General features: G+C 45.3%; 1 protein-coding gene across 3 annotated transcripts in view; it reads right to left on the bottom strand.

Annotated features, from left to right (window-relative positions):
• SYCP1 (synaptonemal complex protein 1) overlaps positions 1 to 22,972 on the bottom strand; it is an 811,750-nt gene that overhangs the window by 771,569 nt on the left and 17,209 nt on the right. For all 3 annotated transcript variants that reach the window (XM_075335624.1, XM_075335625.1, XM_075335626.1), the window contains exons 2-3: positions 18,266 to 18,383; positions 9,506 to 9,560 (exon numbers count right to left, since the gene is read on the bottom strand). In XM_075335624.1, coding sequence (XP_075191739.1) covers positions 9,506 to 9,560; positions 18,266 to 18,373 — 163 coding nt within the window. In that variant the 5' untranslated portion in view covers positions 18,374 to 18,383. The remainder of the gene's footprint in view (positions 1 to 9,505; positions 9,561 to 18,265; positions 18,384 to 22,972) is intronic.

Raw genomic sequence — 22,972 nt, 5'->3', positions numbered from 1 at the left:
AACCCTTGTTGCCTCCCTCCAGGGTCTGATGTCCACACCAGGTGGGGCGGAGCCAGGCGGTTAGCCCCGCCCACCGAGGAGTTCACAGGCCTGGAGGCGGGAAAAGCAGACAGTTTACTTCAGGAGGTGAAAGTGAGAGGTCACGTACTGCGAGTGTCTGGGTTGGAGCCCAGGCACTGAGAGCAAGGTTGGCAGACGGTGGTGGCCGTCTGCAGGAGTTGGTGGAACTCCGCAGAGCCGTAAGGACCGGGGCTGGGTGGTGGCCCACCGGTACCGGACCGGGGAACGGAGTGGAGCTAAGCACACACAGGCAGGGCCATCGGACCCCGACCAGGCTTGGAGCCGCCAACAATAGTCAAATCCGAATGTGACAGGAACCCCCGGGGTTCCCTAACAACCAAGTCCCAATTGAAGGCAACCGCTCACACCGTGAGGACATACAGCCACCGCCACCGGCTAGAAGTCCAAGGGCCAGCGCCTGCGGGCAAAACGGGCTCCTCCGGTATCTATACACCGGGGAGCGGACTACCGTTTGGAAGCCATTGGAGTCAACACAGTACACAAAGGTGCAGGGAGAGACAGCCACCATCACCTGTCCGGGGAGAGACACTGCAGCCGGCTGCGGGACCCGTTCATCCAGCCGTTTGGTTTACCGGAGACTTTGTGCATCAATTGCGGAGTGAGTACACCCGTGCCATCTGGCACCGCGCCGCGCTGTCCCTGCAACCCTGCACCTCACCGACCCTGCCTCCCCGTCACACCACCGGGCCCTGGGACCACCAACCCCTACCCACGGAGGGGGAAAACAACATCCCAGTTGCTCCCTACCATCGCTCCCGGGATCCCCGTCACCAGCAGCGGTGGTGCCCATCTTCACCACAACCCATGGGTGGTGTCACGAACAATCTCCCTAACCAATCAACCCCCCTTTTCACTCACGGGTGAGGAGCTCTGCTCGAGTCCCCGGGTCCGGTCCAACGCTCGAGCCACCGAGCAGCAGCAGCAGAAGCCCCGGACCCGAGCGTGGCGAGCGCGTCCCCTCCGCCCTCGACAATATCGAACGCCTCTACAGGGAGGAAATGGACTTTATTCCTCCTGGCAGCGTACATGTTTTAAGTCACAGAGGGGGGCCCAGCGAGGGTTCAGTCACCGCTTTATGCATGAAGAGCGGCAGCTGTAATCGCCCCCCCGCAGTGACTGACGGTTGGTTCTAATGCTGCATGGCTGTCAGTCAGTGCGGTGGGTACAGTTACAGCTGCCACTCTTGATACGCAGAGCGGTGAATGAACCCTAAATCGTTTTTTCATGTGACAGGTTTCCTTTAAACACAAAAAAAAATGAAATAAGTTTGGTATTGATTGTACTGACCTGGAGAATCATATTTCATGTTCATTTGTACCACATAATGAAAAATGTAAAAGAAAAACCCAAAAAAGCATTTTTTTCATCATTTCATCCCACTTGGATTTTTTTTTGTTTTCAGAACACTATATGGTAAAATAAATGGTGTTATTCAAAACAACAACTTGTCTCGCAAAAAACAAACCCTCTGTGTCTATGTTGACCGAAAAATAACAAAAATTATGGCTCAATGAAAAAATTGCCCAGTCTTTGAGAGTTTAAATACCTGTTAGAAAATGGTTGGGTCTTTAGCAGGGGTCTTGGGAATTTTTAGCATATCTATATATATATATATATATATATATTGTGACGTTGCACCTTGCAACATAGGGGGTTACTCGCTCAGCATGAGGGCTTCAGGTAGACACAGGAGGCACAGTTTCTTAAGATCACAGCCTGCTTTATTCCACTTCATAAAGCACCGCGCTGGTACGGACATCACATGGCATGTACAGGCAGGAAAACAGGTACATTCCCAAACCTCAGCCCTTCAGGTTATGTTCAGTCCACAAGTCCCTGCAGAGCCTTCTCAGATGCTGTTTCCTTACCTCCACCCATCAATACACCCAGCTACTTCCTCCAGCACAGGAACTTCAGTGCAGGGCCCTGAGTGTGTCCAGAGGCCTGACTTTCATACATGGGACCACACCCCGAGGTGGAGATATGGTGAACAGCCGTCCCACCTATCTCATTAGCTGTCCACAACAGAGCCGGCCCAGGTAACACACCTTAACCCTCTCAGCACAGTACCAGTGATTATATCACATATCCTCCCCCTCTGCCCAAAGCCGGGGGGTTTTGGCACCTTGACATAGCGGACAAGAGCACCCGCTCTGTCCGCCCCGGACTACAGCCCTTGATGTACCGTCCGCCACAGTCACCGGACCCTCCCCAGCGAACTCTTTCATACGCCCCCTGGTCAGTCCCAGCTCTCCAAGACTGCCACCCACGGTCAGTGTAGGAGGGAGTCTCTCTCCCAGTCGATACTACCGTTCCGTCCAACCCTGAGCTATCCCGACCACTAGAGGGGTCACTATCGAGGGGTCTCAGCGGTGAACTGCCAGAAGAGGCGCCATATCCAAGCCCTCCGCAGGGTCTGTGTATAAATCTATCGTGGGCTCTTCTACCCGGGCATTGTCGTCTGTTTCTCGGATTGTGCACTCTCTTGTCAACGACATTGGCTAACGACACATCGCTACTTTCGTTCAGTCCTCTGGATTGTGTCTCACAGGCCTGAGACAGTTCAGCGTCTGTGCTATAGCCTGATGAATACCTGGGTCCTCTATGACCCTGGCTCCTTTTACCATTGGACTTGCTTTTGCCCTCTGAAGCAACACGTTCATAGAGCGGGCCACCTTTCTCTTCGGGGCCATAGCCCCTATATGGTCGCCATCCCACACCAACGTGGCGAAGTTGGTTTGCAATCCTCCGTCTTTCTCGATTCAATTGTTTTAACTCTTCCAGGTATCCCAAACGGTATTCTAGGAGGGCTCGTATATCTTCAACACACCCAGTTGTGCCCACAATGGCACATGGAACCATACCGACTTCACAGGGCCTCCTGGCTTCGTTATGAATATCAATTCTTAATGTCGTCACACCGGTCTTATCAACCATCTCCTGCATGGCTCTTCCATGTTGTCCAATAAGTTTCAAGACCATCTCTCTGGGCACTTGCATGATCTCTTCCACAAACTCCAACAACCGTCGAGCTGTCTTCACCGCTTCTGCAGTTGTCCCATAGATACAAAATGTTCCACTGTCTTTATCTAAATGCACAGCTGTGACACCTGGAACCTTCCTGGCTTGCTTAATATTATTTCTTAGTGCTCTCAATGCCAGTCCAATTAATGCTTTCTTCACAACCACCACTTCTTGAAAGCCTGCGGTCAGCTGCGCCAAGCATCTTGTGTCTTCATCCTTCTTTGCAGTGATGATCCACTTCGTACGAAGACACCGTAGGTGCATGTCACTCAGGATTGCCACTCGCTTCTTTGTGACATCACTGAAAGAGCACACCACCAACTGATTAGTCTCTGCAGCAAAGTACATTTTACAGGCTCCTACTGCCTTCTGGAATCTCTCATGCACCTTCTCACTGGCACAGGCTTCTCTTAAGTCTTCCGGCACGTCTATCCGGCACTTGAAGACTGGTCTGCTTCCTTCACTGTCAAGGACACCAGACTGTTCCTGAGGTCTCTTGCCTTTCTCCATATTCTCCACCAAAGGCTTCACCTGTTGAGTTACACACGCCTCGGGTTCCGCCCCGGCCTCAGAGCCTTCGGGTTTCAGGCTCTTAGCTGAGCCAATCTTCTTGTCTGCGATCTTGGTCTTACCCACTGAGTCAGTCAGGCTCTCAGCTTCTGATGAGACCTCACGTCCAGACTTCACCTCTTCCTCAGAGGCTTTTTCCACTTTTACAGCACCAGCTGTGTCTTGGGACTTCACTGCATTCCCTCCAAATTCCACTTGGGTCTCTGCAGTGTCACCCTCTGCCTTCTCTTGGGAGTTTACAGCATCGCCTTCTACCAGGGTGTTACGCCCTTCAGCACGGCACTCTGTTCTTCTTAGAACCTTGGCACTATTTTCAACATATATCACTTCAACACTGGGTGGCTTACCGGTCTGCTCACCGGTCTGCTCACCAGGACCTTTGTGGATTTGTACTCCACCAATACTGTCCAGGATTCCGTCTCCTGTATTATTCTGTTGGATTTCATCTCCTACAGTGCTTTCATCCGACAGACCACCAGCTTCATGCTTGGAAATTATAGGAGACACCGCCATTACTTCTTTGGTCGGTTCCTTCCCTGCAATTTCACTCTGCTGATTTTTGTCGTGACAATGTGTCAGTTCAGTCTTTGATTCCTCTTTCTTTTGTAGGATATCACTGTCTGACTCTACCGTAGCAGTTGCTACTGGCAACGTGTTTTCATCACCCAGGTATTTCACTTTCTCTACACCCTCAGGCGACATACACTGTGCCACCTCTCGGCGCTTATTACGTCTTTGGCGTCGGGAGGAAGTTTTCCCCTTCTCACACTTCTGTACCTCACTGTACTTGCTTGTCACCTTTCTGGAGTCCGTGTCTTTACTGGAGTCATCGTCACTCCCCCTGGTGTCCTGGACTAACACGTCCCCACTTAACCAGATGTCGGCCCCCTTTTCTGGAGCTACTATAACTGTAGTGGTCACACTGTCACTTCCTTTTGGAGACGTCATGGTCACCCCTAACTCTTGACAGTCCTTATGTGGAGGTACCATCTCCTCATTGCACCCCAATATCCCACAGGGAATCTGTATAACCTCATACGGAAAAGAGGCTTTCTTAGGCGAGGGCCGACTCATTCCTGTGCAATCGGTCCCGGCCTCTGTCTTCCATAAATCCTGAAAGAGCTCAAAGTCCCGTCCTATGATAACTGGATATAACAGATCTGGCGCTACACCCACATCAGGGCGTCCCAAACATTTGGCCGTTTGAATCATCACCCTGGCCAGAGGATATACTATAGTGGTCCCATGCACACAACTTCCTTCTATCGTCCTACCCACCATCACATGGAGATCAGGCATGGGTCTAACTAAGGTCAACCGGCTCCCCGGGTCTAACAGACCAGACACACGTAGCCCATTCAAGTCCACGGAGCACTTCTGTGGCCTCATACTGGATGGATAGCCTATACCGCAGGAAGGACATATGTAAGGCGAACCCCATTGCCCCTTGCTATAGTCTACCTGTTTGGCTTGTAAATGCTCCACCCCCTTGTGGGTCACCATCGCTTTTTGAGGCTCCGCCCCCTGTTGGGTAACTACCCCGTTCCGGGCCTCCGCCCCCTTTTGGGCAACCACCCCGTTCCGGGCGTCCGCCCCCTTTAGGGCAACCACCCCTTTTTGGGACTCCGCCCCCCTTTGGGCAACCACCCCTTTTTGGGACTCCGCCCCCTTTGGGCAACCACCCCTTTTGGGACTCCGCCCCCCTTTGGGCAACCACCCCTTTTTGGGACTCCGCCCCCTGAAGGGAACGCTCAAACTGGTCCATGGCTGCCACATCGCTGCACACTGACAGCTCCTGCTGTCCCTGCACCAGGAACTGGTACAGCTCCTCCACAACGTCTGCAGGGACCATTCCCTCTTTTTGGCTTTTAGCCCCCACTGCTGTCACTGGACCTCCAGGCACATGCTGGTGGTGCTGCTGGCTCTGCAGCAGCTGGTTCAGGAGCTCCTCCATGCTGCAACGAAAAGAGGAACAGGAGGGGCGCTCCAATGGGTAATACCCGGTGGTCAAAGACAGGGGGGGGGGTTAGAGAACCACTAACATTTCCGGGTTGTACCGCCCGTACAACCAGGATCTCCAGCCTGTGGTGTATCACTGCTCACCAAGCAGGGCCTTGCAATTCCGGCTGGCCTGGAACCTCCAGTCGCTGGACTCTCGCCACTGCAGCACGGGTCCCCAACGACCTGCTGATTCACCACCAGGTGCTTGAGAGCGCTGTCCCTGTTCGTGGACCCGCCGATCCACCGCAAACCGCTTCAAAAAATTTTCGTGGACCCGCCGATCCACCGCAAGCAGTCCGTATCCACAGGAATATTTCCTAGGCCGTTGCCCCTAGCAACCAGGCTGCATGCCCGCATTCTCCACCATATGTGACGTTGCACCTTGCAACATAGGGGGTTACTCGCTCAGCATGAGGGCTTCAGGTAGACACAGGAGGCACAGTTTCTTAAGATCACAGCCTGCTTTATTCCACTTCATAAAGCACCGCGCTGGTACGGACATCACATGGCATGTACAGGCAGGAAAACAGGTACATTCCCAAACCTCAGCCCTTCAGGTTATGTTCAGTCCACAAGTCCCTGCAGAGCCTTCTCAGATGCTGTTTCCTTACCTCCACCCATCAATACACCCAGCTACTTCCTCCAGCACAGGAACTTCAGTGCAGGGCCCTGAGTGTGTCCAGAGGCCTGACTTTCATACATGGGACCACACCCCGAGGTGGAGATATGGTGAACAGCCGTCCCACCTATCTCATTAGCTGTCCACAACAGAGCCGGCCCAGGTAACACACCTTAACCCTCTCAGCACAGTACCAGTGATTATATCACAATATATATATATATATATATATATATATATATATATATATATATATATAATTGCCTTATTCTGTCTGTCTTGCACCAAAATGACGTCATTACAGTGACAACTGTCGCCACAGCAAGTGCGCTAAAGAGCCTGCGACCAACGGCTCAGCTAAGTGAACAGCCCGAAATACGACGCGACAGGACGACACCCGACACTTTTCCCCGCACCCACATGGAGCCCCGACTCCCAGGTGACTGCTGCACTCCCGGGAGCCCACATCGGGAACCCAGCCGAGACATACCCTTGCGTTGCTGGGATCGTGGCGGGAGCCGGCGTACGCTGGTAACCATGGTACACATCGGGTAACTAAGCAAAGCGCTTTGCATAGTTACCCGATTGTGTACCATGGTTACAAGCGTAACTCAGCTCCACCCACCCACGCCCTCCCCGCACTCCGTCCTCCACCTGTATACACTGAACACACGCACACACACAAACATACACACACACACGAATAGTCACCTGTCCCCAGCCATGCAGTCCCCGGCACTAACGTCCTCAGCGTCATGGCCCCGCTCGGCTCCACCCCCCCGCCTCCGCCCTCCGTATGTATACACTGAACACACACCCCGACACTACTGCACCCATCATCCCCGCACACACGCTGACACTACCGCTCCCATCATCATCACTGCACACACCCCGGTACTACCGCTCCTATCATCCCCACACACACGCAGGCACTACCGCTGCCATCATCATCACTGCACACACCCCGGCACTACCGCTCCCATCATCCCCGCACACACGCAGGCACTACCTCTTCCATCATCATCACTGCACACACCCCGGCACTTCTGCACCCATCATACCCACACACACACAGGCACTGCCGCTCCCATCATCCCCGCACACACGCAGGCACTACTGCTCCCATCATCATCACTGCACACGCCCCGGCACTACTGCACCCATCATCCCCGCACACACGCAGGCACTACCGTTCCCATCATCGTCCCCGCACACACCCCGGCACTACCGCACCCATCATCCCCGCAGACACCCCGGCACTACCGCACCCATCATCATCCCGGCACACACCCTGGCACTACCGCACCCATCATGATCTCCGCACACACCTCGGCACTACCGCACCCATCATCATCCCAGCACACACCCTGGCACTACCGCAATCATAATCATCACCGCACAAACGCAAGCACTACCTGAGTGAAGTCTCCGGTGACAGCGCGGCTCACTTCAGTTGCTACGTGGAGCTGACACAGAGCGGTCATGTTTTACAGTGCTACCTGTCAGCTTCATGTAGCAGAGCTGAGAGCGTCGTTTGGATTACGTCGGACCTGGATAGGTGTTTGGGGATTAATAAAGTGGTAAATTAGGGGTTTTTTTTGTCTTTTATTCCAAATAAAGGATTTTTCGGATGTGTGTGTTTATTTACTTTCACTTACAGGTTAATCATGGAAGGTATCTCGGGGAGACGCCTGCCATTATTAACCTAGGACTTAGTGGCAGCTATAAGCTGCCATTTAACTCCTTATTACCCCGATTGCCACTGCACCAGGGCAATTCGGGATGAGCCGGGTAGAGTCTCGGGACTGTCGCATCTAATGGATGCGGCAATTCCGGGCGGCTGCTGGCTGATATTGTTAGGGTGGTGGTCTTCCCATAACGTAGCGCTCCCCATCCTGACAATACCAGCCTTCAGCCGTGTAGCTTTATCTTGGCTGGTATCAAAATTGGGGGGACCGCAGGGTTTTTTTTTAATTATTTATTTATTGTACTGCACGATATAGACCCGCCCACCGGCGGCTGTGATTGGTTGCAGTGAGACAGCTGTCACTCAGTGTGGGGGCGTGTCTGAATGCAATCAATCATAGGCGCCGGTGGGCGGGGGAAGCAGGGAATACGAGATTGAATAATGAGCGGCCAGCATTTTAAAAAGCAGGAGAAGCCACCAGAGCAGTGTGACAGCTGTGCAGCGCCACGCCAGTGATCGGTGAGTACGAGAGGGGGAGGAGAGGGGGGGGGGGAGAGGAAGGAGAGAGAGTGGAAGAGAGGGGGGGGGAGAGAGACCAGGAGTGATTTTAAATGATTTAGATCGTTCTGCTGGAAATGCTGAGCATGCGCAGTAGAATGTGACAGGATCCGTCAGTGGATTCTGCCACTTAGTGCATTGCGGCGGAATCCGCCCCCATAGACAATCATTAGACACCTTTGCGGATTCTAACGGAATCCGTCAAGATGTTATATTTTAACGACCCAAAAGACGCTACATGCAGCAAATTCACGACACAGCGTCGTCCAGCGGATGCAACGCCGACACTTGCGTTACAGTACGTTGTCAATACAAGTCTATGGACAATAGCGCAGTGCGGTAACGGACTTCGCTATTCTCCATAGAGGCGGATTGCGCTGAACGCAAGTGTGAAAGTGCCCGAAAACACACACACACACCTGGATAGTTACCTGTCCCCAGCCACGCAGTCTCCAGCACTGACGTCTTCAGCGCCATGGCCCCGCTCAGCTCCACCCACCCCGCACTCAGCCCCCCACACACATTACCCCGCAGGATAGGGGCACATGTCAGGATGGTGGCTGCATCACGATGGGGGCACATACCAGCATTGGGCCACATCACAGCATCAGCATATTTTTACTTAACTTTACATTTTACTTTGTTCATGACCTTTTTTCATTACAAGCCATGGACATCATTAAACATTAGACTCATCTATTAAAACTGTTCCTTCTGTTGTTTGTCATTTTAAAACCAATAAACAATTATAAGAATACTAAATTAAACCTAACCCATCCAGTCCATTCATTACCTTATTATTCAATCTGCTAACCTACAGTACATACACATTCTAGACTACCGGATACGTTAGAATCGGACCACCTTCTAGATTATTATAATTACATATTAGTGAGCATCCAAGATAAATTCCACAGCAGATTTGCTAAAATAAAGTGGTCAAAGTCATAATAAAAAATATATACCTGAATTGCTGGACATGTATCTTTTATTTTCAGATCCACGAGAAGATTTTAGATTCTAAACAAACCAAAACAGGTAACAATTAATTTAATACATTTACTTCCTAATATTACAATTTCATATTGACAAACTTTCCTTTCCAAAAAAGAAGCTTAAATATACTCCAATTAACTTTTTTTATCCCCTACACTTTTCTATACGTGCATGTACAGTAATGTCAGTGTAGTAAAATACTCACCTATTGCCATCTTCTCTGATAACCAGCTCCTTTCTTCTTCTCTTTTGATTGATGTCTCCACCCTTCAGACTACCCTCTCACACTCTATGCGTGAGCTGGCTTACAGTGCAAAAGCCACTTCTGTGTCACACCGAGTGCAGTGTGACCTAGAGTCTGAAGAGCGGTGATGTCACTGAGAAGAGAAGCATAGCAGCACTGGATATCAGAGAAGACGGCAGGAGATTGGTGAATTTACCACTTTTTTGCTTTCCTGCTGTATCTCTTTTGAAAGGGGTAAGGATCCCTTATCCTTAAAAAGTGTTCTGTTTTGAAGGTAAGGGCCCGAAAATGAGGAAGGTAGTATTACTAACCCCACACCCCAGACCTGAGCAAGAAGGTATCACTAGATTGATTGGCTCATATGATGATCAAAATGAAAAAATGATGCACATTTTGAGACGACACTGGGGCATCCATAGATCTGACCTGGACAGGGTGGATAAAAATCAATGTTTTTTTAAAAAAAAATCAAAAAAATCAGATTTTTTTTATTTAAAGCGGATTTTTTTTATTTAAATCGGATTTTTTTCAATAAACTGCTTTTTGAGGAAAATATTTTACCATCCAAAGGTTCTTCCATCATGAGCTAGAATAAAGGCTGTATATGTGTAACATTCACAATGCCATGCTCTTCCAGAGGTTTCTGTAGGATTAGTGGGCAGTTTCTCTCCTATATTATCACAGACGCTCGCTTTACTTACGCAGTTCTCAAAACTGAATTTGACTCCGCAGAGGTCCCAGCCTCTTCTTCACGGCAAAAATATTACAACATGAATAGAGTTGAGAAAAAGACCTTAATCCTATTGTTCTACAAACCTATGAATACAGAATCAACCCCTTCAGTGCCAAGTCCAAGAATTAGACAATATGTTTCTGATTGTTTGGAGTGGAATAGATCTGCACAACACAAGAAGAATGTGAATCTAAGTGTGAGGAGGAGGAAGGGCAAGCAGACAAGAAAATGAAAGTGAAACTTTGAGCACAATACTGCAGCATAGCCACAGACAGACAAGTCTGGATCTGTTTGTGTGTACGATCTGAGGTTTATTACATTCTTTCCTTATAATGGCAGCAGGCCGTAAAAGAGACCCAGTTTGGGAATATTTTAATGAAGCTCCTTCGCCTATCGGTAAGGCAGGCATCCGTGCAAAATGCAAACGATGCAACAAAGAGATGCAAGGCCTGGTGGTGCGAATGAGGCAACATCATGAGAAGTGCGGTGATGAAGATGACCAAAGAAACACTTCTAAACAGGCAGGATCTTCAGGTTGGTAAACATTTTTATTGAATCCTATTTCTAAAGACTGGACTGTCATGTGTGAGAAAAATTATATTTCTTATTATTACTGCATGTTACTGTCATTTGGTACAGTTATGAAGAAAAACAAATATTCCTTTTGGGGCAGGGGCAGTGATGTGTTGTGTACAATAAGCAGAAATTGTATAATAAACAATAAAATAACAGCATTGACTTTTTTTGTTTAGGGGAATTCATGGATTCTGGAAACTATCCACCTCCAAGATCACCATCATCCTGTTCTACAGTTTCAGAGTTATCCATCCAGGATAGTGCTTCATTAGCAGCAGCATCATCATCAGACACCCACAGCCACATATCACCATCACCCAAAAGGAAGAAAAAACCTTTACCTCCTGGAACCACCATAGATAGGTTTGTGATAAGAACTAGCAGATTAGAAAAAGAGTTGATTGATGAAAAAATTGCCCAGTTTATTTATGCAACGAACTCTTCTTTCCGTCTGACTGAGAACCCACATTTCATTAATATGGTTCAGTCACTGAGACCAGGATACAGTCCACCCAGCAGAGCTGATGTTGCAGGGAAACTGCTGGATCAAGTGTATGACAGAGAAATGGAGCAATGTGCAACAGCTCTGGAGGGTAAAATTGTTAACCTAAGTATTGATGGGTGGAGTAATGTCCACAATGATCCTATTGTATGTGCTTGTATAACAACAGAAGAAGGTAAAGTCTTCCTTGCACAAACAACTGATACGTCAGGAAATGCACACACAGCAGAATACTTACAAGAAGTGGCAGTAAAAGCTATAACGACATGTGAACAAAAATTCAAATGTCTAGTACGCAGTTTGGTCACTGACAATGCTGCAAACGTATCCAAGATGAGAAGAGATTTACAAGAGCAGGGAGGGAATACAAAGCTGCTAATAACATATGGTTGCAGTGCTCATTTGCTGCAACTCTTAGCTAAAGACTTAAGTGTTCCAGAAATAAAGGCTAATGTTGTTGAAATTGCTAAATACTTCCGTAATAATCATTTTGCTGCAGCAGCTCTGAAAAGGATGGGTGGAACCAAGCTAACGCTCCCACAAGATGTTAGATGGAACTCTGTGGTGGACTGTTTTGAGCAGTATATCAAAAACTGGCCTATTCTGATGACACTTCGTGAAGAAAATCAAGATAAAATAGATGGCACTGTCACGGCCAAAATCCTCAGCATTGGGCTTAAGAGAAATGTTGAACATATGCTGAGCTTCCTGAAACCCATCTCTCAACCTTTAAACAAAATACAGAAAAATAGCTGTTTTATTGCGGATGCTGTTGAGATTTGGAAGGAACTGAGTGAACACTTAAAAACAGAACTACACATGGACAGAATTAAATTACAAGCAGTAAACAAACGAATGGGACAAGCACTGACTCCAGCTCATTTTTCAAAACCTAAGTGCTGAGGAAGAGGAGTTAGCTATGACATGGGTATCCAGCAATCATCCATCTTTAATGCCAACTATAATAAACTTCAGAGCTAAGGGGGAACCATTCAAGAAATATGTTTGCTGAAGATATTTTAAGGAAGGTCACACCAGTAAACTGGTGGAAGTCACTTAAGCGCTTGGATTTAGAGACTGTTCAAGTAATGATTTCACTTTTAACAGCAGTAGCTTCTTCTGCAGGCGTTGAAAGAATATTCTCTTCCTTTGGACTCATTCATTCTAAATTGAGAAATCGGTTGGGACCCAATAAAGCAGGAAAGCTTGTTTTTCTTTTCCAGATTATGAATAGGAACAAAGAACAAGATGATGATGAAGATGACGACAAGTGAGCTACAGAGGACAGCAGGGACAGTAGTATTTAAGTTTTTCATGTGTCGGCTGGGCTGACAGTCTAAGTTTCTTAAAATATATATATATTTTGTTTAGCCAAATTAGTTAACAAACATGGATGTTTGTTTAAGCAAATAACTTATGCTGTAATGTTATTGTTTCAGTTGAATAAATCTATTTAAATTGTTATTAAGGTCAGGATTATTTTTCTCCTTCCTAAGTACAACAGAACAGTGGTGTCCAAATATGAATAATTAACCCATTAAACTGTGGAGAAAAAAGTAATATAAAAAGTGATTCTAAAAATCTTCATCTACTTGCATGTTAAAGTAGCAAGAACTAGTTTAGGTAGAAACTTTGATTTAAATCACTGATTTAAATCAAGCGTTACTGACTAGTGATTTAAATCGTGATTTAAATCGTGATTTAAATCAGTTAGATTTAAATCAAATCCACCCTGGACCCGGATATAAGTGAGTTCATTACCCTATATTCTAGTGTAACCTACAGGAGGGGAAAAACAATCAAGGACTAAGTGGTACACAGTCACTTTATGTCAGATAAACCTTCAGGAACGTGGCTTGACAGGAAGCCTATTGGCACATTCAGATGTGGGACCTGTAAATTCTGCCCCTATATAGATCAGAGTAAAACCTTTGTCAACTTACACTCTGGAAGAGAGTTTTAGATTAGAGACTTTGCGAATTGTCAGACTGAGGGCTTGGTATATAGGTGCACATGTACGTGTCCCTTAAGCTACATTGGTAAAACTAAGCAACAATTTCGTGTACGCATAGGGGAACATCTAGTGACAGGTTCCCTTTAACAGTTAACAGTAAAGAAATGCAAAAATAATAACCATATTTGGTATCAATGTGTTCATAAAAGACCAATCTATCTAAATATTAAAATTAATATAATCTGAAAATTTGTAAAAAAAAAATAAATTAAAATGCCAGAATTGTGAGTTATTGGTTGCCACAACTGCACAAAAACTGCAAAAAGAGATCAAAGTGTTGTATATAACTTGAAATAGAATAATAAAAACCACAGTCACCACTCGAAAAAAAGCGCTCACACAGCTTTACCAACTGAAAAATAAAAATGTTACGTGTTTTGTTTTTGTTTGCAATTTCACTTCATTTGGAATTTTTTTCCAATTTTGCAGGAATCCACATTATAAGACCTCTTTCACACGTCAGTGGTTCTGGTACGTATGTTACTGTTTTTTCATGTAACAGAATTACGGACATACGCAGACTGTTTAAAATCAATGGGTCTGCACACACATCAGTGATTTTTCACTAACGTGTTTCCGTGTGGTGTACACGTGTGTCCGTGTGCTCCGCACGGAGACAAATCCTTTTTTTATGGCATCACTGATGTCCAATGAACCACACTATGGTGTGATCTGTGAAACACATACCAGAAAAATCATACATATTTAAGATAAAATGATTTTTATACTTACCTTCTCCAGCGCTGCTGTGTCCAGCTGCTGCTGTCTCCTGCTTCCAGGCCAGCTAATTATTCTCATGCATATGCAGTTATGCACTGCACAGCCGACCCGGAAGTAGCTGCAGCAGTGAGAGACACAGCGGCTGGACACAGGAGAGCAGGAGATATCAACACCACGGACAGCAGGAGCGTGGACAGGTGAATAGATATCCGTGTATTATCACGGATAGCACACGGAGATAACACGTGTGCCATAATCACGTGTGTTTTTCACTGACATGTGAAAAAGGCCTAAAATAGATGGTGTCGTACAAAAACTACAACTAGTCCCAAAAAAGCAAGCCTTCGTATAACTGTCAATGGGTGCATCAAAAAGTTACAACTCTTGGAAAAAGGAGTTAAAGGGGGTCAAAATGAAAAGAAAAATTGCTTTATCCTTAAGGGTTGAAGCTTCCTTCACCTTCTATTTTCAATCACTTCCATGTTCATGTCATTCGCAAATTTGTAATCACTGTTGTCTTAAGTACTGCAACTCACCACTAATCGGTCTTCCTTTCACTAAAATCTCTCCTTTCCAATCTATACTGAATGCAGCAAAAAGGTGCTCAACCTCTTTTAGGGGAGGGGAACGTCCAGCTCACAATGTAATTTGAGCGGCACTAGGGCCACAAATGCCTTCAGTTTTCACACAGCATTAAATGCTATATGCCACGGTGTAGTGCGCATGCAGGATTAACCACTTCAGCCCTGGGAGATTTTCCAGTTTTTTGGTTTTATCTCTCCTTCTTCCAAAAGCCATAACTTTTTTATTTTTCCGTCAACAAAGCCATGTGGAGGCTTGTTTTTTGTTGCATTTTATTGCAATGTTGCAGTGACCAAAAAGAATGTACTTCTAGTATTTTAATTTTTTTTTCTCATTACACCCTTTACCACTCAACTTATTTTATATTTTGATAGATTGGGTATTTCTGAAAGCAGTGATACCAAATACATGTATTTTTTAATTGCTTTATTCAATGGGGGTGATTTGAACTTTTGTGGGTTAAGGATTTCATATTTTTTTAAAACTTTTTTTGTACACATTTTATTGTTTTTACTATTCTTCTTAGGAGACTTGAAGCTGATATAGTTCGATCGCTTGTGCGTACAGAGTAGTGTTTCAGCATCGCTCTGTACAGCAGAAATGCTGATCTCCTGTGAACACCAGTGTTCACAGAAACTACGTCATGACAGTGACAGGGATCATCAGCTGATCACCGGCTGTGATGGCAACCCACCGACACCCCGTGATGACGTCACAGGGCCGCCGATGGAGTCGGGAATGACACGATCCTCGCTGGCGTGTGTTAAATCCCTCTGTCACAGACATCAGGATGTAACTAGCTAACAGGCATGGGTGGATCTGTTAGCTGATATGTCAGCTCATCAGATCAGCCGCCACGTGCGGGGAAACATTAAAGGGAGACACATGATCTATGGTGTACTGGTAAGTAATAGTTCATGAAGGGGTTAATTTTACCATATTAGAAAAGGGGGAAAAAATCCAAGTACAATGAAATTGCAAAAAAGGGGAATTCCACAATTGTTTGTTTGGGGTTTTTATTTACCATGTTCACTATATGATAAAACTGACCTGGCAACATGATTCCCCAGGTTAGTATAAGTGTACGAGTAAGTACCTACCAAACGTGTAGTTTTTCTTGTATTTAATTGTAGAAAAAATTTCAGAAGATTGGAAAAAAAAATCTACCTTTGGCGCCATTTTACGAGACCTGCAACGTTTTCATTTTTCGTCATCTGGGGCTGTGTAAGGGTCTATTTTTTTCTCTCTCTGAGCTGATGTTTTTACTGATGCCATTTTTGTGATAATGCAATGTTTTGATTGCCTTTTATTGCATTTTATGTAATGTTGTGGAGCTAAAAAAATGTAATTCTGACATTTATAATTTTTTTACCGTTACGCTGGAGCATCATTGTGTAAATGGCAAATCAGTGTATCCAATGTGATGTATAGACTCTTAAAACGGTATTTATACCCATGCAGTTTTCCACATTTTTCTTGTTACAAGCAGAAACGGAAATTCATTTTATTGGTATTTTATATGATATTCCAACACTAAGTAGCAAGTATTTGTGAAGTGTAAAGGAAATGATACATGGTTTTGTAAATATTTTAAAATTATGCATTTGAAAATTGTGACGTGCATTTGCAATTAGCTCCCTGAGTCAATTCCTTGCAAGACCACCTTTCGCTACAGTTACTGCTGCAAGTCTTTTGAGTTATGTCTCTAACAGCTTTGCACATCTAGAGGCTGTTTAATTTTGTTGAAATTTTGTCCATTCTTCTCGCAAAATAACTCTAGCTTAGTGAGATTGGATGGAGTGCGTCTGTGTACAGCGATTTTTCAAGTCTTGGCACAGATTTTTAAGGGTTAATGGGAATTGGGTCTGTCCTTTGATTGGGCCATTCAAACACATGAATATAGCTCTGGCAGTCGCACTGCTGGAAGGTGAACCTATGCCCCAATTTCAGGTCTTTTGCAGCCTCTAACAGGTTTTCCTCCAGGATTGTCCTGTATTTCCTCCATTAATCTTTCCATCAGCTCTGACCAGCTTCCATTCCTCTCAATACTAAATGTGTCCATGATTGATTGCTCTCAGTGAGAGAAACAAAATTACAATATTCTAGTTCTGATATCTTTTAAAGGGAACCAAAGCAACAGGGTTTTCGTATATAAGCTAAAACCAGTGCTATACTGGCACAATCAGGCTGATTTTCTACATACCATTAGTGGTCAGTTCGGATGTTTAGGTTTTCAAATCCAAGAAAGTAGAGTTTATAAAACTAGCTCCTTGTTGAGTGACAGCAGCAAAGGAGCAGATCATATATTCATAGTTCAGTATCTCCTCCCTCTGTTAGAATTAGCATAAGTATTATACAAGTGATTCACTTTGTCTCTTGCAGGACCTGTGTAAGGTCATACCCATGTGACCAGAAGGGGCGGGGCCTCAGCCAACAAAGCTGGATACCAGGTCACATGGGTATGACCTCACACCGGTCCTGAAAGAGAAACTGAATATAGAATCTGCCTGATAGTGCCAATATATCACTGGCTTTAGGTTATATACAAAAATCCTGGTGATTGGTTCCCTTTAATGGCTAATAAAAATAAATGATGTTACAAAGCAAGCTTTTGAGACTCCTCAGGTCTCTTCATCAGGCATGGTATATAACAAAGTATCTTAAGAAACAGAAATATTATACACAGAGCATTGATGTTTATATATTTATGTTTCTTCAGATACTTTGTTATACAATGATTGATGAAGAGACCTGAGGAGTCTTGAAAGCTTGCTTTGTAACATCATTTATTTTGTTAGCAATTAAAAGGTATCAGAACTACAAAATTGTAATTATTTTTCTCTCACTGAGAGCAATGAATTATTATTCAACTGGCTTAGGCCCCCTTAATATGTCCGTGAAAAACGTTTTGCACAGTCGTGCTGAAGGTGCATATTGCCCAGCCGTGTGCCGTGAATTTGGCACATGTGTGCTGTCCCTGTGCTATCTGTTTGATAGCACACAGACAACATGAACTTCTATACTTACCTGTCCATAGTGCTGCTGTCTCCGGCGCTGCTACAACTTCCGGGTCCACAGTGCAGTGAAAATGCAATTAGCATAATGAGCGAGACCCAGACGCAAGTGACAGCAGCGCCGAAGAAGCAGCGCTGGAGACAAGTGAGTATAGAAAATAATTTTATTTACACAAAACGTGTTTTCTCTGGTACATAAACAGCTTATTCTGTGTAAACCTAGCTAAAAGCTTATATTTTAAGAGGATTTCAGTAACATACATTTCCTTCAACAAATCTGACGCATATATTCATATGAACTTTATGTGAGAAAATAATAACATTAGACTTCTTCATAGAATTACCTGATAACATGAGGTATTTTCCACTACCGCTTGAGGTTTAACTGCAGACACATGGCTGCTGCTTATCCTTGGCAAAGGAAATATTTTAAATGGAATTTCTTGTTCCATCGTTGTCTACCTAAAACAAAATAGAGGGATACATTAATTGTAGTTTTGTATTTCTTTATAGATCCATGTGTAATATACAGTGTGTATATATATATATATATATATATTTATATTTTTTTTTCATTTTATAGCTATCTTACTCCCTTAGAGCTCACGCAGACAACAGTAGTTTTGGTCTGAGTGTGATTTGTCAAAATGATAGCACTTGGCCAATGTTATTCAGTGCGATAGCAGAAATGTCAGATTTCTTCCTCGTACCGAGAGGTCCGAGGAAAAATACTGAAGCATACACAATTTGCCATGTAGTTTTTTGCAGCAACTTTACCTCTGATTTTTTGAAGCCAGAATTGGTTAAAAGAAACTCAAAAAAACTTTACATATACACTGCAATGTCATTTTAACCCCTTAATGACTTGGCGATTTTCTGGTTTTCTTTTTGCTCCGCTTCTTCCGAGAGACATAACTTTTTTTATTTTTCTGTCAATTTTGGCATACGAGACCTTTTTTTGGATGAGTTGTATTTTTAAAAGAAACCATGAGTTTTACTATACAGTGTACTAGAAAACAGCAAAAAAATTCCAAGTGCAGAAAAATTGCAAAAAAAGTGTGATCGCACAATTGTTTTGGGGGGTATTTTATTCACCGTGTGCGCTATATGGTAAAACTGATGTGTTGTTATGATTCCACAGGTCGGTAAGAGTTTGTAGATACCAAACATGTATAGGTTTACTATTATCTAAGAGGTGAAGAAAATTTCAGAAGCTTGTCCAAAAAATGTGGCGCACCTTTTTGTGCTATTTTCTGCAACCTGTAGTGTTCTAATTTTTTCAGAATCTGGGGCTCAGTGATGAGTTATTGTTTGCATCTCGAGCTGACGTTTTTAACGATACATTTATAGCAGATGTGCCGTTTTGATCACATGTCATTGCTTTTTGCGCAAAATTTGTGATGACCAAAAAAGCATAATTTTGGCGGTTGGAATTTTTTTGCCACTACGCTGTTTACGGATCAGGTTAATTGATTTTATATTTGATAGATCGGGTGTTTCTGAACGTGGCAATACCAAATGTGTGTACATTTTTTATTTTTTTAATTGTTTAATTTTCAATGGGGCGAATGGGGGTGACTTGAATGTTTAGGTTTTTTATATTTCTTAAAACTTTTTTTTTAACTTTTTTATTTTACTAGTACCCCTAGGAGACTATACGGATCAACAGTCTGATCAATGCTGCCCTTCACAGCTTCACAGCTCTGATCAGAAAAAGGGTACTTTTCCTTTAAGAGCCGTCGCTCGTGAGGCGTCGCTGCTCTTGGGTCCGGCACTTCCTCTCGTACATCCATCACCGTCCTCCTTCTCAGCTCAGCTGTGGATGATGCGTCCTACGTCACCCACTCAGAGACCTCAATGACACGCCCACGTAAGTGCACTTTGATCTGCCATGATGAGGGCAGATGAAAGTGTTGTAGTGCACAGGAGCTTGCGGTCTTTGACCTTTCCTTGCGCCTGCGCATTACAGTACTTTGCTCTGCCCTCAGCATGATCAAAGTGCGCATATGCAGTGTCGCCATTGAGCTTTCTGTGTGGAGTGTGGATGACGTAGCATGTGTCAATCACACGGATGAATGGAAGAGAGGAGGTGCTGGTCCCGAGACCTGCCCATAAGACCCCTACCGCCCCCAGGTGAGTATAATAAAAGTCTTTTTTACGTTATACAGCATGACCTGGGCACTATACTATATATTCTAGAATGCTATATATAAGAACTTACTGGTGGTGGCTGCAGCTTATAGGTACCAAATCTGGTGACAGGTTCCCTTTAAACCGTCAAGACGGTCCCATTCCCAGCCTACAGTGACGTTCTAAAATGTCACTGTATAGCAGCGTGTAGTTGTGGAAGCGGGGGTCTGGCAGTCAAAGACAGTAGGAGTCCCCATAGAGATAGCAGAGACATTATATTACCTCCTGTGCTTTCTCCATTGCTTTATGTATAGTACTAAACAAATACTGGGTATGCAGTGATGGGAAGCGCTGACGGTGCTTTGTCCTTCATACACAGCATTTATGTTATCACAAGGGACAGACAGTTCTCTCAGTGGCATACCCAGAAAAAGGCCCATGTAAAAACAGTAGATAGACTTTGCAGTAGAATAATTACAGTGCCTTGCGAAAGTATTCGGCTCCCTTGAATTTTTCCACCTTTTCCCACATTTCAGGCTTCAAACATAAGATAATTTTTTTAATGTTATGGTGAAGAATCAACAACAAGTGGGACACAATTGTGAAGTTAAACGAAATTTATTGCTTATTTTAAACTTTTTTAGAAAATAAATAACTGAAAAGTGGTGCGTGCAACATTATTCGTCCCCTTTACATTCAGTGCACCAAACTCACTCCAGAAGTTCATTGAGGATCTCTGAATGATCCAATGTTGTCTTAAATGACTGGTGATGATAAATATAATCTGTGACGACATGGACTCTCATGGGTTAAAGTTTCTTAACATTCAGCCAGACAAGATTATAGATTGTTTATAGACGGGGGAGAAGTCCCTCATTGATTCTACAAGACTCATGTAAAGGTCCAGTCACACTAAGCAACTTACCAGCGATCCCAACAACGATAGGGATCGCTGGTAAGTTGCTAGGAGGTTGCTGGTGAGATGTCACACTGCGACGCTCCAGCGATCCCACCAGCAACCTGACCTGGCAGGGATCGCTGGAGCGTGGCTACACGAGTTGCTGGTGAGCTCACCAGCAACCAGTGACCAGCCCCCAGCGCCGCGTGGAACATGCTGCGCTTGGTAACTAAGGTTAATATCGGGTAACCAACCCGATATTTACCTTGGTTACCAGCGCACGGAACTACACGTGCAGGGAGCAGCGCACACTGAGCGCTGGCTCCCTGCTCTCCTAGTTACAGCACACATCGGGTTAATTACCCGATGTGTGCTGCAGCTACATGTGCACAGAGCAGGGAGCAGCGCACAATGCTTAGCGCTGGCTCCTTGCTCTCCTAGCTACAGCACACATCGGGTTAATTAACCCGATGTGTCCTGCAGCTACATGTGCACAGAGCAGGAGCCGGCACTGACAGTGAGAGCGGCGGAGGCTGGTAACAAAGGTAAATATCGGGTAACCAAGGACAGGGCTTCTTGGTTACCCGATGTTTACTGTGGTTGCCAGCCTCCGCAGAAGCCGGCTCCTGCTGCCTGCACATTTAGTTGTTGCTGTCTCGCTGTCACACACAGCGATCTGTGCTTCACAGCGGGACAGCAACAACTAAAAAATGGCCCAGGACATTCAGCAACAACCAACGACCTCACAGCAGGGGCCAGGTTGTTGCTGGATGTCACACACAGCAACATCGCTAGCAACGTCACAAAAGTTGTTCGTTAGCAGTGATGTTGCTAGCGATGTTGCTTAGTGTGACGGGGCCTTAATTGTGTTGGCCACTGAAAGCCAGACGTATTGTTCTCCAGACTCTTTTCCAGTAACCATTGTATTGTAGTAGTGTATTGATAATGTAATTACCTTAGTAGCCATTGTCTAGTCGGTGACTTGCCGACTCCATGTAGATATACTGAGTCTTTCTATGCACATCATTTAAATGAACATTATCCATGCAGCTTGAAATTCATCCAATGGGAGAAGCAATCTTGTCCAACCAATCGATGAGGACGCAGTGTATCTAAGTGGAAGGCTGTGGCTATAAAAGGGACTTCTTTAAGCCACCAGGGGTTGTTGATGGATGCTGATGGATCCAGTCTAAGCTCTTTGGAGCTGACTAGACTATCAGGATATCTTATGGCTTCAATCTAGGGACTCCGATCCCGGTTGGAGACCATATCCACAGCCTAGGGATTTCGACTCCGGCTTCCAGGATTTTAACATCAAACCAGGAAAACCTAAGGAGGACACTCAGGTTGGGACAGTTCAGTCACCTGTTACAGACTTTGCAGACCTCAGACAGCTTGGAACCTGTGAGGCATGGACATTCTAAATCCCTGGTGAGCCAGCGGAAGGGTGAGACTCTGTTGCCTGTTACATTTGTGTGTTTTGCTGGTTATGTGTTATGTGCCGTTAATGGTTTGGGGATCCAATAAAGTCTAATTATTATGGTTCCCTCACCCTGTGTTGTCTGAGTAGTGTTACGCCCATGGTTAAGGAGGCCGGTGTTCAGTTGGGATGAGCCCTGAGCCACACTGTCTTTCTAAAAGCGGCGGGTTTTAGTGGACGAGAGCACCCACTGAGCCCCGTGTATCCACAATTGGTGGCAGCAGTGGGATACTACTCAGCCTGGTTTACCCAGGGGAGCTGCAGTGGACTGGTGTTTTCAGACACCGTCCAGGGCTCAACAACCAGGGAGGCACATAAGCATACCCAGCAGGCCATAGGGGAGGCATTCAGGTTTCGGACGCTGCCATGTCCAACCCCACCAGCTCAGCCAGCTTCCTAAATCTGGCATTATTCCTTTCTCGGTGGGTGCCCGCCAAAAGCGGGGTGCTGCTGGATTTGAGTAAATAGCCCTGGAACCTCTGAGGCATGGACATTCTAAATCCCTGGTGAGCCAGCGGAAGGGTGAGACTTGTTGCCTGTTAC

The sequence above is a fragment of the Anomaloglossus baeobatrachus genome, chromosome 2 (genome assembly GCF_048569485.1).
Source record: "Anomaloglossus baeobatrachus isolate aAnoBae1 chromosome 2, aAnoBae1.hap1, whole genome shotgun sequence".
Taxonomy (NCBI): Eukaryota; Metazoa; Chordata; class Amphibia; order Anura; family Aromobatidae; genus Anomaloglossus; species Anomaloglossus baeobatrachus.
Note: the sequence above shows the minus strand (reverse complement) of the source record. Positions and strands in the feature narration are given on the sequence as shown.